Raw genomic sequence first — 17,015 nt, 5'->3', positions numbered from 1 at the left:
GGCCAGCTATGTTGTGAGATGCTGTAGCCATGCTGTGGGGAGGGGACAAAGTGAGAAGAAGGTCTTGGAGGACCTGCTAGGGAAGAGTGTGCATGCGTGCGTGCAAAGTCGCTTCAGTCGTATCCGACTCTTTGCAACCCTCTGGACTGTGGCATGCAGCAAAGCCCCCAGGGAAAAGCACCTCTTAGAGAACCAAGGTGGACCACATGGTCCAGCCAACTAAGAGTCCCTTCTTCTAAGACTCGTTTCAGAAGTTTCAGTTTTAATCAGAAAAAAAAAAAAAAAAAAAAAAGATTACAGCGTCTCCACTTTTAAACAGGGAGGCTGTAATTCACACTGGGCAGTCGTGCTTGAGGGAGGTCCTGTAGCCCGAGCCTAGAGAGCTTCTCACGTCCCTCTGGGACCACACTGCTGAGTGTAAGAAGGCCTCCGTGTAGACCCTAAAGGTCTTGGTCTCTATTTATAAGAGCTTCCCTGCCTGCCTTTGTGAAATCAGGTGACGATCACTCTGATGTATGTATCATTTAGTAACTCACATTCAACAGTTAAGAGCACTTAGTAAATAACTACCTACCACCGTGAAATAGATCTTCTACCTAAGACACAGACAGACAAACTAATTCATGTCAGTTTAAAGCCAAAGAAGGACAGGGCAGAGCTGAGGCACTCATCCTGCGAGTCCACATCCTGCTCCAACACCAGCACTAGAGCCCAGGACAGACAGGAGCCAGGCCCAGAGTCACTGCAGTTACTGGGGCCCCAGGGCTGTGCTGGGGCCACAGCGAAAGTGTGCTGATCAAGACTCAGCGAACACAAGCAGCAGCCTCCTCACCAGCCAGTCACAAGTGGAACAGAAGCTTTAATCAAAGTTCCTGGAGTCAGGGGCCCTGAGCCTAAAAAATATTTCTTTTTTTTTTTTTTTGAGCAGAAATGAGGCAAGTCTGGAGCGTACTCCTATTTGTGGGCAAGTCTGGGTTTTCCGAATCTTTCATTAAGTTTTCCTGAACCCGATGTTTTTTCTTACAGCCAACATGCTAGACTCTGGCAAATCTGTTCCCCCAGCTTACCACGTTCTAAAATTATAAACCGGAATCTGCACTCCGTTGAAACCTCACGCTCTGGGCTTTCACACACCCTCTGCTCAGCATGCGTCACAAACAAAGCAGTCGCTCCGGGCTCCTCTGCGGCCTTACCTGAGCTGGTGGATGCCGGGGATTTGCTGCGCCGGGAAGGCCCTGGGCTCTTGGTGGTGCTCCTGCGGGACGACGAAGCTATTTTGGTGTAGGAAGTGGACTTCACCACTCGACATTCTGGGGAAAGAAGAAAGGCCACGCGTCAGTAGAGGGGCATGGCGCGTACCATTCGAAATGTACAATAAACTTGGAATCAGAAATACATAGCCCTCCTCGGTCACACGTGCTTCCTGCCAGCTCAGCGCATGTCTATGACAACAGAACCAAGACGAAGACCAGAAAGGGCACAGTGGACATCTCAGACATTGAGCTAAATGCAGCTGTCCCTCTGTGTTCACGGGGATTTGGTTCCAGAACCACCACCACCAGTGGTTGCTCTGGCCTGGCCAGGTGGCCCTGCAGGAGATTCCCATTTCTTAAACAAAGACAGACAAGAGTGCATAGGAACATATCAGCACAAATTAAAAGGTAGACACAAGCAAGAAACGATATCAGAAGATACGATCAGAACCACCATATTAATAATGACTGAGAGTGCGTCTCGAGGTTTTAATTCACAAAACAGGGGACTTCCTTCATGGTTCAGTGGCTAAGATTTCCCACTCCCAATGCAGGGGACCCAGGCTCACTCCCTGGTCAGGGAACTAAATCCCACATGTTGCAACTAAGACCCAGCACAGCCAGGAAAAAAAAAAAAAAGAATATATATATATGCACACAGAGAGACACTTAAAAAAAAATACAGGCACTATGATTCTTTAAGAGAGTAAAGTGTTGGTCACTCAGTTGTGTCAACTCTTTGCAACCCTATGCACTGTAGCCCACTAGGCTCCTCTGTCCATGGGATTTTCCAGGCAAGAATAATGGAGTGGGTTGCCATGCCCTCCCTTCCAGGGGATCTTCCTGACTCAGGAATCGAACTTGGGTCTCCACTGCGGGCAGATTCTTTACTGTCTGAGCCACCAGGGAAAGCCACATAATTCACAAAACAGATCTTTGCACCATATGACGAGGACATCCACTTGGCCCGAGGCTCTGTCCACACCACTGACAACACCCTTTGGAGTTTGTCCCAGCCTACAGACATTGGTCTGGCCTCTCAGAAGTACATCAGGAACAAAGCTGGACAGATCTAATGCTGCCTGTCCACTGGCACGCTTCCAGTGACGTTTCTACCGAGTGTTCGCTCCATGTCAGGCGGTGAGCTCTTCAGGCCTGGTGGAGAACACACGTGATTTTGGAACCAGAAACACCGACCACCTGGTAAGAATCTTTTAACCAGTGAGAGCTAGTTTTTCTTTTGTGGGCCTCATATTTGAAAAATGTTGGCTTATGAAACAAATTGCACAAAATAATAGTACATTTCTCACTGTAAATCAAAACCAGGACTACAAGGAGGGCAGGATAACTAGGATTTTTTTTCCTAGGTCGTGAACATTTAGAGGTCACATAAATTTAAAATAATAATTTAAAAAAGCCCGGCGTCTAGTTAGCAGGGATGAATGGTTAAAATAGAAAGCTACCAGATGGCGCACACTGGTAATAACACCCATCTGTGAGCCGCAAAGTGAATTAAAAAGTTGATTTTGGGGTCTGTCACATGCTGTTTGCCACAGGTGCCAGAAATTGCTAGTTCTGGGCTCCACCTACCAGCTAGGGTTCTGGAGCAGCATAATAGAACCGCTGTTACCACACTAAGTTGACATGTTTCCAGCCACCAGAAAGAAACTGGGTATTTTTGTCAGGCGGCTCAGTCTTACCAGAGCTAATGTAGGCGTTCTATTTGATTTTTGGAGTACTGAAAAAACCTTGTGGACTCATGCCATGCTTCTACAGCTTCTATGGCTTCTCTTGAACTCATTTTCCACCATATTATTAATCTATCACAACTCCTGCGAACCCATGGACTGTAGCCCACCAGGTTCCTCTGTCCATGGGATTCTCCAGGCAAGAATACTAGGGTGGGTTGCCATTTCCTTCTCAAGGGAATCTTCCCGACCCAGGGATCGAACCCAGGTCTCCTGCATTGCAGGCAGATTCTTTACTGACTGAGCTACCAGGGGTACCACCTAGTCCTGGCATATTTAAAAGCACATAATAGCTGCTCAATAAATACTGGCCCACGTTGTTGCTCATCTTGTTACCGGCTGTGTGAACTCTTAACTACTATTTGCTAGAGTGATCCAACCCCTCATTTTACAGATAAGGCAAGTGAGACTCTGAGGGGCTAAATGGTCTGCAATGGAATCCCAGCCTCTTGGATCCTCACAACCTCAGGATCTGGTGCGGTGGCCTGTTCCATTGTGAGTAAAGGCTGGAAAATTAACAGTGACCATGGGCGGGGCAGATGGACAAGTGGGTGATGGTGGATAATGGGAAGGAAGGCAAGCAACCCATTATCATAAACATTAAATTAAAATTTAAATACTAAATTTAAATTATCAAGTCTATCAAGCAAGTCTATCAAGATGCTTACTGCATCAGAAAAAAAAAAAAAAGAAACAAGGAACTCTCTTTCAAAAATGGAATTATAGGAAATAATCGTTTGAGAGATCATGGAGTCCAAAAGATAATTACAAATCTCATTCCACTTGCCTTCAGGATAAGAGTGAAGCTTCCTGAGTCATACAGGGAGATTAGCATAATCCTGAAAGGCTAGGGTTGAATAACAGAAAACAGACACACAACAATGGTAATTGCATCCCCCGGCCCCGCCACCACCCAGGGTCAAAATAAAACCAAGTGAAGACACTTGCAGCACAGCCATAAATTAGAGAGAAAAAAAAAAAAAAAAAACAAAGGACTCCAATCATCTTTCCCATTACAGTTAGGATTTTAATTACTTTAAATGGAAATGGTATTTTATGATGGTGAAAGATGCCATGGAGAAGGACAAATGCTTCATTACTTTGGAGAGAATGCCAAAATCTCTGTCAGCTTAAAAGCACAATTTAGAAAGCTTGTGACTAATACGATCTAAATGGCCAGTAAAGCACAAAACCTTATTTGTTCTCACGAAGGCCATTTCACAGTGTCTGGTAAGGAAGCAAATAGCACCCTCCCCTCTCTGCTGGGGTCATTTGCCTTTGGAGTCAATCACTTCATTCTGGTATTTTTGGCATCTTCCTATTAAGAGGGATGCATTTCCTTTGGCTGTGGGGACACTTCTTGAGGGGGATGAGATTGAAGGGCTGTAGGTAAGCCACTTGAAAGAAGCTTCAGGACAGTAATTTCTCTTGCCACGGATGGTCACACCTTTCCCAAACACAGAAAATCCGATGAAATACATTAACTGGGTCTCTATGACTGGACCTCCCATAGCAAGCAAGCAAGTAAGCAAGCAAAGTCTGATTAAATCTCTGCTTCAGAAAGTCCCTATAATCATAGCTCTGCGAGGGGGAGAGTACCATTCTCCATATGGTCTGTACTAATGTTAGCTTTACAGATGTTCTCATAATCTGGTAAAAGAGAAGTTAGGACATTTCCCACCTTCACCCTGGACCCCGACTCATGAAACAGGTGTTCTGTGATGGCCAGATTTAGACAGCCAGGATGTGAATGCAGAGGGAGGAAACTGGAGAAAGAATATACCCTTTGGCCCCGTTCCCAGTGGCATGAGAACCAACCCCCCACCCCCGCCCCATTAGAGCAGACTCTCCCCCAACTCAGAAATAGTTGGGAAGTGTAGGCTGATGTGTAATGAAAGGTGCTAGAGAACAGGAACAATTCCAGAACTCCAGCATGAGCAGCTCACCTGAGCTCACACAGCCAAGACGTTCACGCATTCAACAGAGCCAGATAGTATCTTCTGGAAAACCTTGAAGGACAAGGTGATGTCCCTTCAATGCCTAGGCAGCCTTAATGACACGCTGCAAGCTGGCTAGAGAATATCCTCTAAACACGAGATTTCTTTACTCCTCTAATCTCTTTGTAAAGCCAGCAGAATAAAATCACTGTCAGGCAGAGACCTCTCAATGATCACTACTCTAAATTCAGTTGTCCTGAGCTACTCATGAGATGGGCACATTCATCTAGAAGCATCTGTTACCAGCAGTAGATGCTCTGTGCATTCTTGCCCATCCTGATAACAAAGACAGGCTCCCTGCTAACTTGGCAAAGGTACAGCTTCCAAACGGAACAGTATAGCTCAGGTGGTAAAGAATCCACCTGCAGTGCAGGAGACCCTGCTTCTATTCCTGGGTCGGGAAGATCCCCTGGAGAAGGGAACGGCTACCCACTCCAGTATTCTATACAGTCCATGGGGGTCACGAAGAGTCGGACAGGCCTGAGTGACTTTCACATTCTTTTACTTCCTCTCCGTGGCTACGTGCCAGAGAGTCAGGGAGCCCATTTAGTTCTAGAGACGTTTGACAAATATGGCATGAGTTCAGTGACCAGAAGAGAAAACCTCCAATTCTGGCTGTCTAACTGTCCAACAGAAGTACCTCTTACATGTTCAGATGCTCTGGGTTGGAATAACCCATCTGAGAATACCACGATTATAAATGGTTACCCATTCAAAGCTGTCCTCAATTCATGAATATCCTCCCCTCCTGTCTTGGTGAGGGGCTGGCCAGCGTTTTTCTGGTGCACCTCCAGTGCCTGGGGTATTCACCACCTTCTGGCTCAGCCTTCTGGCTGTTGAAGCTCTGATCATCCTGCTTGGCCTCCAGCTTTCAGTGTGGATGAGCTTAAGACCATTCCTGGTGTGACTGATAGCTCACGTTTACTTCCTATAGAAAAATAATAATTTTCACACTTCAGGGCAGTCTTTTAGGAGAATTCTAATGTTGGCTCCTAGGAACTCCCTGGTGGTCCGGTGGTTAGGACTCCACAGGGTTTAGGTCCAGTCCCTGGTAGGGGAACTAAGATCCTGAAAGCCTCACAGCAAGGCAAAAAGCAAACAAGCAAAAAATTCCACGAAAGTAGGCTCCTGCAGGAAGGGCCGGTCTGCTGCATTTCCCCGGTGGGGTGAAGGCTCAGAACTGAGGCCCGTTCTCTTTTTTCTGCACCACTTAGGTTCAGAGTCAGTTCTGACACTGCAGTGAAAACTCCCATTCCTACTGACGGCGGGGTTTGGAACCAGCGTTCCAAAGCTCCAAATGCAGCAGGTCTTGGCATAAAAGCAGTGGAGACAGAAACACCCTAAACCATAGTTTTTTTTAAAAAAAAATAAAATCTGTAGCAGATTGGACTGGAAGCAAAGGCGCCGGCTGGAGTGGCTTCACTGGAGAATAAAGTCCCAGAAACTGAGATTTTTTAAAGCACCTTCTAAAAATATATCTCTGTGTGTCTAAACCCAGCACCTAGACTGGCCCACCACAACCCTCAGAACCCCTAGCGCAGAATGGCAGGTGGCACACACGTGTTTCTGCGTGATGTTGCGTGGCTGCTGGCTGTGAAACTAACAGGAATCAGCTCTGGAGCACTTGCTGTCTGGGTGCTGACCCTTCCATAACATCTGGAGGAGGCTTTCTCGCGCTGGCATGCTCTGTCCTGACATCTCGGGAGTCACCACTCAGATCTACTGTTTTAACTGTGTGAGCGATTCTCTTCCCCAAATACTTTTTTTCTCCTGAGAGTCAAATAAACAGTAATTTTCCCCGCGTAACAGCTGAGTGTATCTGGTGCTCTAGGAGACTGCCTGGCGGCCCAGGTTCCTGCTTCTTGTCTGTCACCCCTGAGTGTTCTTCTCCACGTAGCTCATCGTACCATCGTCAAGTTTCAGCCCTGGGGAAAAGAGAAAAAGAGGAAGGCTTCCGAATACTAGGCAGGAAAGGCTGCCGTGTGCCTCGCGGCACCGGATCTTTCCTTCCTGATGCGAATCTGGGTCTTTCCTTTTTCCCACATGAGCTGAGCTGTTCAGGGCCTGCGCTAGTGGACTCCCTGCTCTCTACCCACTAGATGCTGGTAGCATCTCTCTAGTTGTGACGACCAGAATATGTCTCCACATGTGGCCACAGCCCCTGGTTGAGAACCACTTCTGGATCTCTCCACTAGCGATGTTCCCAATGGTCTTCAATAAATTCTTCAATTCTTCCTTGAGGGTGTTAATGAAGCCATCACCAACCACCTGCCCAGGGGGCCTAAACAATGCACTGTGCACATTCTTTCTGTAGATTGGGCCAACATGACCATGCCCTCCTCTAAGGAATCTTCTCAACCTAGGGATCAGACCTGCGTCTCTTATGTCTCCTGCATTAGCAGGCGGGTTCTTTACCACGAGCGCCACCTGGGAAGCCCCAAAACAATGCATTCTGCACATTCTGTAGGTTTGGCCAACATGGATTCATAGTTTCGGGTATCTGTGGACCCACTGCAGTGAAGATATCGTGACTGGCAATGCTGTAAGTCTTCCAGTTGTTTGTTAAAATCAGATCAGCATGCACTGCTTTGCTGTTTCTGAGAACACAGTGATGTGGGACCCTGAAACACTCGTGGCTTCTTAGTTGAGAGTTTGGAAAATGGAAGAAATCTGAAATCAAGGTGGTACAGAGCCACCACAGTCCCTTCGAAGGTTCTAGAAAAGAACCTTGGCCTTGCTTCCTCCTCTTTCTGGTGGCTCCAGGCGTTCCCTGGCTCACGGCCGCATCACGGAGACCTCTGCCCACATCTTCACGTGGACTTCTCAGTGTGTCTGTGTCGAAACCTTTTGCCTCCTTCTTAGGCTGGTATTTGTGACAGCATTTCAGGTTTGCCTGGATGATCCAAAATAATCTCCTCATCTCAAGATCCTTCACTTAATTATATCTGCAGAGAAGCTTTTCTAAGTTAGGGAACATTTCAGTCAGTCCGTCAGTTCAGTTGCTCAGTGGTGTCCGAGTCTTTGCGACCCCATGGACTGCAGCATGCCGGGTTTCCCTGTCCATCACCAACTCCCCGAGCTTGCTCAAACTCATGTCCATCAAGTTGGTGTTGCCATCCAACCATCTCATCCTCTGTTGTCCCCTTCTCCTCCTGCCTTCAATCTTTCCCAGCATCAGGGTCTTTTCCAAGGAGTCAGTTCTTCGCATCAGGTGGCCAAAGTATTGGAGTTTCAGCTTCTTCCAATGAATATTCAGGACTGATTTCCTTTAGAATGGACTGGTTTGATCTCCTTGCAGTCCAAGGGACTCTCAAGAGTATCCTCCAACACCACAGTTCAAAAGCATCAATTCTTTGGTGCTCAGTTTTCTTTATGGTCCATTTACAAGGGACCATAAAGAAAGGGAACATTTACAAGTTGACATTCTTGGGTGGTCATTCAACCTACTACAGTGGGTGTGATGCGACTTTAGGACAAACCTTTCTTGAAAATTTTTGTCAGGATTCTGCTGTTACTCCCCCGCCTAAAGCCCTTCTAGGACTCATCGCTGCTCTTTGAGAACATGCCGAGCACAGCCTGTAAGGTCCCTGCCCACCTCAGCTCCTCTCTCCTCCTTCCTCTGTACACACTATTGCAGTTTCTGACAAACACTAAGTGTCTTCCTGCCTCTGGCCTTTAGAGAACACTAATTTCCCTGCAGGAGGAACAGCTCCACCCTGGTGCTATCTCACTTCCGCTCATCCTTCCCTGTTCAGCTTAAATTCAACTATTTTGCAAATATTTACCATGTTCCTGCTGTTTAGGTGCCAGGATGCAGCAGTAAATCAGGAGACAGGGTACCTGCTCTGATGGGAGTTTATACTGGAGAAGATGAAATGGGCCTTAAAACACAAAAACAAGAACAAGAGCAGATTTTCTAACCACTCTGTCAAGGAAAGAAAGATGCTGTGACGGTGACAGTGAGTGGCGGGGTGAGTGGTTTCTCTATGGGGGTGGCCGGAGAAGGTCTCTGGGAGTAGAGGACACTGAAGGTGAGCTCTGAACACAGGAAGGAACCAGCCATGGGTAGATTACAGGAAAGAGCGAGGCAGGGGCCAGAGTGAGTCAGGACTGGGAAGATTAAATGAGGCGTTTGGATTTTACTGAAGCAAGAAGGAAAGTTACAGAAGGAGTTTAAACAAAAGCGTTGAAATGTTCAGGTCGGAGAAGGCAATGGCACCCCACTCCAGTTCTCTTGCCTGGAAAGTCCCATGGACGGAGGAGCCTGGAGGGCTACAGTCCATGGGGTCGCTAAGAGTCGGACACGACTGAGCGACTTCACTTTCACTTTTCACTTTCATGCACTGGAGAAGGAAATGGCAACCCACTCCAGTGTTCCTGCCTGGAGAATCCCAGGAATGGGGGAGCCTGGTGGGCTGCCGTCTATGGGGTCGCACGGAGTCGGACACGACTGAAGTGACTTAGCAGCAGCAGCAGTGAGTCTAAAAGATCAGTTCAGTCGCTCAGTCGTGTCCAGCTCTTTGCAACCCCATGGATTGCAGCACGCCAGGCCTCCCTGTCCATCACCAACTCCCGGAGCTTGCTCAGACTCATGCCCATTGGGTTGGTGATGCCATCCAAGCATCTCATCCTCTGTCATCCCTCTCTCCTCCTGCCATCACCTTGGGGCTAATCTCGGTGAGGAAGGGTGGTGGCTTGGACCAGGACACAGGTAATAGAGTGGATGGAAAAGGAGGACTTGACATACAGTGTGGTGGTCCAGTCCACAGGCTTAAGGGGGGTCTCGGTGGGGTTGGTGGGGGGTGTGGGCAGGACACCCCTGCTTACACGCTCTTTGTCCAGTGTACTTCTGTACTTCTGAGACCCTCTGACTGGTCTGCACAACGTACTGGCTTCATGTGCTGAAGGCAGGAGAGAGCAGGAATTTACCAAGGCCCATGGTCCCCCTTCAGGATAAAGGACAGACTTTCCCACTCTAAAAATGTAGAACCCTTGTCCTTCTTTTGACCAACTGAATTAGAATCACTGGAGATGGAACCTGAAGCATTAAAAAGAAGAAAAAAAAAATTCCCAGGTGATCCTGATAGTATCAGTCCACAGACCAGAAACTTTCTGCCACTCTGGTCCACAGATAAGAAAATCACTTAAAAAAAAAAAATCCAGAGGCTCAGCATTTGAAGTAATTGTGCAATGTGGCATTTGGAACAAAGGATTAAACCAACAGTCTGAGGAGAGAGATTAGCAGGATAAATCAGCCTTGAAAAAACAAAAAGTATCCATCCCACTTAGATCTGGTCCCAACTCAAATTTTCAAAAACAACAAACTGTCTCCCTGAGGCTCAGCCGAAAGCAGACTTTGGAAGAAGAACCGCAGTTCCCGTTTATTAACAACTCATAACCACCTGGTTATCATTAGTTACAAGATGGAAATGATCTGAAAGATAGGTAAGAAACAGATAAATTACCTAAGAACCAAAAGGAAGAAAAAAGTGAGTTACAAATTTCTCTGAGAGTAAAACAAACAAAAACATGGAAGTGTGAATTGGCATAAAATTTCATAGCTCTGTCCTATAGAGTAAGGCTTCCTTTCATGCCTGACTGTATCCCACTCCTGCAGGAATAAGTGTACATCTTTGGTCCAGTGGCTCCAGCCCAGGCCCCAGTGGTTCAGGGGTCAGGAGGTCTCCATGGGGCTCCCTGAGAAAGGAAAAGGTGTAGAGTCACGGGGCACCCCTCAGTGATGACGCTGGTAACGCTGGGTGTGCCATTCACAACGGGTGAGGTTCTGTTCTGAACTGTCCTGTGCCGCCTTAATGAGATCAGGACGAGTCATAGCTTAGATGGGGTCTACTCTCCTCCCATCTAAACAGAGTCACAGGCTCTGTGCTGTCCGGAAGTTTAGGCCATCTTGTTTAGGGACCTTCTCTAGCATCTTGTGGAGAAGGCAATGGCACCCCACTCCAATACTCTTGCCTGGAAAATCCCATGGACGGAGGAGCCTGGTAGGCTGTAGTCCATGGGGTTGCTAGGAGGCGGACACGACTGAGCGACTTCACTTTCACTGTTCACTTTCATGCTTGGAGAAGGAAATGGCAACCCACTTCAGTGTTCTTGCCTGGAGAATCCCAGGGACGGGGGAGCCTGGTGGGCTGCCGTCTATGGGGTCGCACAGATTGGTCATGACTGAAGCAAGTTAGCAGCAACAGCAGCTAGCATCTTGTGCTGATGTGGTCCATGAACCAGCAGCCTCGACATCACCTGAGAGCTTGTAGAATCTCAGGCCCCACTCCAGACCTACTGACCCAGAAGGTGCATTTTTCCAGTGTTCCTGGAAATCTGGACTCACATTAAAGCTTGAGAAGAACCACTCTAGAACTGTCAAGGGATGCCCTATTCTGATCAAAGGGAGCATGTAAAACAACAACAACAGGTTCCCTGGGTCCGGTTCCCAGAGATTCTGATCTCAAAGGCCAGGCACCTGCATTTTGAACAAGCACCTCAGATGATTATGACTCTTACACTCAAAGGGTAACTTAAGAAAACAGGCCATTCAGTTCAGTTCAGTTCAGTTGCTCAGTCGTGTCCAACTCTTTGCGACCCCATGAATTGCAGCACGCCAGGCCTCCCTGTCCATCACCAACTCCCAGAGTTCACTCAGACTCATGTCCATCGAATCAGGGATGCCATCCAGCCATCTCATCCTCTGTCGTCCCCTTCTCCTCCTGCCCCAATCCCCCCCAGCATCAGAGTCTTTTCCAATGAGTCAATTCTTCTCATGAGGTGGCCAAAGTACTGAAGTTTCAGCTTCAGCATCATTCCCTCCAAAGAAATCCCAGGGCTGATCTCCTTCAGAATGGACTGGTTGGATCTCCTTGCAGTCCAAGGGACTCTCAAGACGTCTTCTCCAACACCACAGTTCAAAAGCATCAATTCTTTGGCGCTCAGCCTTCTTCACAGTCCAACTCTCACATCCATATGTGAGCACAGGAAAAACCATAGCCTTGACTTGATGGACCTTTGTTGGCAAAGTAATGTCTCTGCTTTTGAATATGCTATCTAGGTTTGTCATAACTTTCCTTCCAAGGAGTAAGATCTTTTAATTTCATGGCTACAGATGGTAATAAATAATAATTAGTAACTCAAGAAAGGAATTAAGTAACAGACATAGTCCAGCATCTTCCTGAGGGGGCAGTATTGCACTGTATCACTTGGGGGTCATTGTTGAACACACAACCTCCCAAACCCCTTCCCCAGATGTTTTGATGCAGTAACTCTGGATGAGGATTTGGGAATTTCTATTTCTAATTAGTACCCTGGGTGGCACTTAAAGAGATTTAGGTGCACTGCTCTAGTGGGAAATACCCATGGTACAATTGAGAAGGGCACTGTGTGAGGCGAGCCTGTCCTGGCCAGCTCATCACCTGTCGCTCAAAGCAGAAGGACTAGGTTCTTGGTGGGGCGAAAGGCTCATGTATCAAAGAAGTTTCCACAAAGTCATATACACGCATGCGTGCATGCTCAGTCATGCCCAACTCTTTGCAACCCCATGGGTCACAGCCCACCAGGCTCCTCTGTCCATGGGATTCTCCAGGCAAGAATAGTGGAGTGAGTTGCCATTTCCTCCTCCAGGGCATCTTCCCAACCCAGGGATCAAACCTGCATCTCCTGTGTTGGCAGGTGGATTCTTTACCACTGAGCCACCTGGGAAGTCCAGAAAGTCATATACCCTCATGTAAATGTTCTGTGGAGTAGACATCAAGCTTAATTGGGAACAGAGGAATAATGAGCTAAGTCTCTTCCTGAGAAAAGACACTCAAACCTATGTCAACATGAGGTAAATGGTACTTAGGGGTCACCTCTCTTTCATGTCTTGAGGCAAAGTAAAGATTTGAGAAGATAATTATCCAAACAAAATCATCTTTGAGTCTGCACTGTCATCTCAAGGAGAAAATGTTTAAAAAATCAACAGAGAAACCAAGGGGGGAAAAGTCTTAACTAGAAGACCAGGAATAAAGATTCAGACTCTGGTGCAGAAGAAAGTAATCAGGCAGAACGACTGTCATGAGAAATGACAAGCTGAAGTTACATGGTTATAAAGGGACTAAGGATGCTCAAGAATAACTATTCAAATCTACTTCCGAGCAAAGTCTCACTGGGAAAGAATTTAATTTAGAGGGTTTGCCTTCAAGGAACAGGGACAATCACAGAGGTTGACAAAACTCAGCTGCTTCAGGGAAGAAACAGGTAACAGAAACATGTGCATTTCACAGAGCACAAAAAAATCAGAACATAAAGAAAAGCTGCTAGATAATAAATGCTGTATGTGTGTGTTAGTCACTCAGTCGTGTCTGACTCTCTGCGACCCTATGGACTATAGTCTGCCAGGCTCCTCTGTCCATGAAATTCTCCAGGCAAGAATACTGGAGTGGGTTGCCATTTCCTTCTCCTGGATAATAAAAGTTGACTAGGTTCTTAAGAAAGCTCTTATTTCCTTCCAAGGAAAGAATTAGAAGCACGGCAGCCAATGGTTTTCCCACAGTGGTTTAGATATTGTTCTAACCATCAGCAGGCTTTAGAATGAATGACTTCTTAGGGGTATCATGGAAGTACCTACCCCGAAGAAACAAAAGCTCTTAGTAAAAGTTCCCCATCGGTACCACACAAGCAACACTTCTCTGCTAAGAGTGTTCTAAGAATGCCATCAGGGAGACTCACTGGAGAAATTAACTTAAGTGCTGCACAGAAATTCATTTTCTGGGAATCAGTTATGCCTATGGGTGTCCAGGGTACTCTTTGAAGATCAGCAGCATGAGAGACCCCAGGACACAGGGATGAAATACATTCTTTCCATCTTTTCATAATCAGTACAGAAAATAGACACTGCCCACAACAGGGCAGCTTTTATAGTCTGTCAATAGCTTTTGACTGTTCCAGGGCTTCAGGGAAAATAGCAAGTCTGGTTATTTCACTGAGAGATTAAGTAGGATAAAAGTGACTTAAAGCTCAGAGGCAAAAGTTTCACAGGTTTAATGGAACTATGAGATATATCTCTAGGTGCTCCACTTTCTAGGGTCATTAATATAGTCTAAGCTTCTCTGGGGCCACCCCACTTCACCCCTGCAATCCTTGCTGAGGAGGCAACGGTGTTTCCAGCTGAATGGCAACTCCCCTACAGTTTAGCTTGCAACACGGCTGCAGAGGAGAAATGTTCTGTTGCTTCTGCTTTTGACAAAGTGAAGAACTTGCTTCAGTAGATAAACCCTGCTCTTCTACAGTCAGCGATCACGTAGGGGACACGCTTGTCAAATACAGCTAAGAAGGCTACATGTTAAAGGCCTGGGGGACACTGCAGGTTGTCCAAGTGCCACACTGTTTGAATGAGCAAGGAGGTGGGGCGAACACCCGAAAATGGTGGAACCAACATGACATGGGCATTCCTGGTGGATTTCTCAGCTGTTGCTGGCCCTGCACTTTTAAGCAACTCACACGGGTCTTTGAATTTAGGATGGAACCGTTAAAACAAGAGGACAACGAGACAAGACATTTGCCATAGTTTTTGTGACCCACTGGATTTCTGGCTGTGTGATCTGGGTTGCTCACAGATCACAAAGGATGCTGTATTCGCTTCTCAAACCTTCCCTTTCACCTCATTTCATGTGAGTCAGTGTCCAGGAGGAATAAGTGGTATGGGGAGAATGATAAGGAAATGGGAGGGGATCTGGGAAGAGGGAGCCACTGATAACAGTTTTCAACCAAGATTGCCAGGTTCTAACTATGCAAACCAGGGGAAGACTATTATCTAGGAGCTCATCTCAGTATGCATAGCTTAATCCCTGACGTCTTATAGCTCAGACATTTGTTTAGGACAGAGTTACAAGAACTAAAGAGCCTCTCGATGAAAGTAAAAGAGGAGAGTAAAAAAACTGGCTTAAAACTCAACATTCAAAAAGCTAAGACCATGGCATCCGGTCCCATCACTTCATGGCAAATAGATGGGGAATCAATGGAAACAGTGACAGACTTTATTTTCTTGGGCTCCAAAATCACTGAAGATGGTGACTCCAGCCATGAAATTAAAAGACACTTGCTCCTTGGAAGAAAACTATGACCAACCTAGACAGCATATTAAAAAGCAGAGACATTACTTTGCAGACAAAGGTTCTTCTAGTCTAAGCTACAGTTTTTCCAGTACTTGTGTATGGATGTGAGAGTTGGACCATAAAGAAAGCTGAGCGCTGAAGAATGGATGCTTTTGAACTGTGGTGCTGGAGGAGACTCTTGAGAGTCCCTTGGACTGCAAGGAGATCCAACCAATCAATCCTAAAGGAAATTAGTCCTGAATATTCATTGGAAGGACTGATGCTGAAGCTGAAACTCCAGTACTTTGGCCACCTCATGCGAAGAGTTGACTCATTGGAAAAGACTCTGATGCTGGGAGGGATTGGGCGCAGGAGAAGGGGACGACAGAGGATGAGATGGTTGGATGGCATCACCAACTTGTTGGACATGAGTTTGAGCAAGTTCCGGGAGTTGGTGATGGACAGGGAAGCCTGGCGTGCTGCAGTCCATGGGGTCGCAAAGAGGGGATGTGATTGAATGACTGAACTGAACTGACATTCGTACAAATGGGAAAGGGATGAAAATTGAGCCACACATACACAGAGACTGTAAAGTTATGAATGGCAGAGTTTTCCTGGATCAAACACATTTCTAAACCATTTCTTCTTTCTAAATTCTTTCACATTCATGCAACATGAGGGAGACACTTTAAGAGTGAGCTAATTCTTATGGGTAATTCTCTGTAACCTGCTCTGAAAACTTAAGATTTCCTTTCCTCACTTTTGCCCAAAAGTGTCATATTTATTACCCTGTTTCTCATGTTTCCTTTTACTTGACTTTCCTTTTAATGAGAAGTATCCTTCGCATCAACCTCCTAATAAAATCCTTGGTTGTATAGTTTAATTTGAAAGTACCTCCTTCACGAGCCATTTATCTATTTTCCCTTCTATTCCAAATGACAGACGTTAAATTACATCTCTGGGTAGATGCGATTAATCTTCTATTCCAAAGTGAAGAAAAGAAGAAAAAGGTTAGAAACATTTAAAGCCTCTTTTCTTTTCTTTTGTTTTATTAGGAGAAGGCAGACTCTGGGTTGAAATCTTGATTTATTCCCCTTAAACCTATTTGAAGATCACCTTTAAAACAAGGGGTCAAATGCGGCTTGAAATGAATTCCCTGTGCAGTACTTATGTAAGTCCCTGGGTTATAGTATTTCAAAGCTAATAAATATTGTAGTCACATGAAGGCAACCTTCTAATATGACAGTATATAGGATTTTAGAGGGATTGTGGTCTTTCAAGGAAAAGGATCTGGTTAGAAGGGAGACATTAGGGTAGACTTGCTGGAAAGCTGCCTGAAATCAGATGATAATTTTTTTGCATTTGGCCCTTGGCCATCAAACAAATAAGTCATTACTGCAGTCCACAAGGTAGTTATCCCTGGCCCAGGAGTTCACTAAATCACTTCAGTAGATAACTTGCTTTCTGTGGCTAGATTTGTCATCTTCAAATATTTATTCAGTAAACTGCAATGTTGAGCTAAGGTAAACTTACATTTTTGTAGCGAATTTGACTCTCTATTTCCAAAACAGAGAGGAAAGTGTCAAGCCATGTTTAAAGACATTCAATTTCACATAGAGAAGATTTTTTTCCTTTCCAAAAATATTAGCAGAAATGTATTTAAATAATTTTTAAAAATCTGTTCGAGTTAGAAAACAGATGAGTGAGCTTGTTCTCTCCATCTTTCCTGGCACATCATGTACCTGATAATTTTTATTTTTAAAGAAACTTAAGCATCTTGTAGGCTAGGAGAGAAGATATCTAACACGCTGGTCTCTTAGCAACCATAGGATTCTAGAGAGGTCTACTGGGCCCCACTGAATGGAGAAAACATGGTCATACATAGAAATTTCAACATTTAATGCATAATTTCATAATTTTTCCTTGAAAATAATCTAC

At 45.8% G+C, this 17,015-nt stretch overlaps 1 protein-coding gene across 3 annotated transcripts in view; it reads right to left on the bottom strand.

Annotated features, from left to right (window-relative positions):
- DCLK1 (doublecortin like kinase 1) overlaps positions 1-17,015 on the bottom strand; it is a 432,884-nt gene that overhangs the window by 103,074 nt on the left and 312,795 nt on the right. For all 3 annotated transcript variants that reach the window (XM_070800188.1, XM_070800189.1, XM_070800190.1), the window contains one exon: positions 1,194-1,310. In XM_070800188.1, the coding sequence (XP_070656289.1) occupies positions 1,194-1,310 (117 nt within the window). The remainder of the gene's footprint in view (positions 1-1,193; positions 1,311-17,015) is intronic.

This window comes from Bos indicus, chromosome 12, assembly GCF_029378745.1.
Source record: "Bos indicus isolate NIAB-ARS_2022 breed Sahiwal x Tharparkar chromosome 12, NIAB-ARS_B.indTharparkar_mat_pri_1.0, whole genome shotgun sequence".
In the NCBI taxonomy this organism is placed as follows: Eukaryota; Metazoa; Chordata; class Mammalia; order Artiodactyla; family Bovidae; genus Bos; species Bos indicus.
Note: the sequence above shows the minus strand (reverse complement) of the source record. Positions and strands in the feature narration are given on the sequence as shown.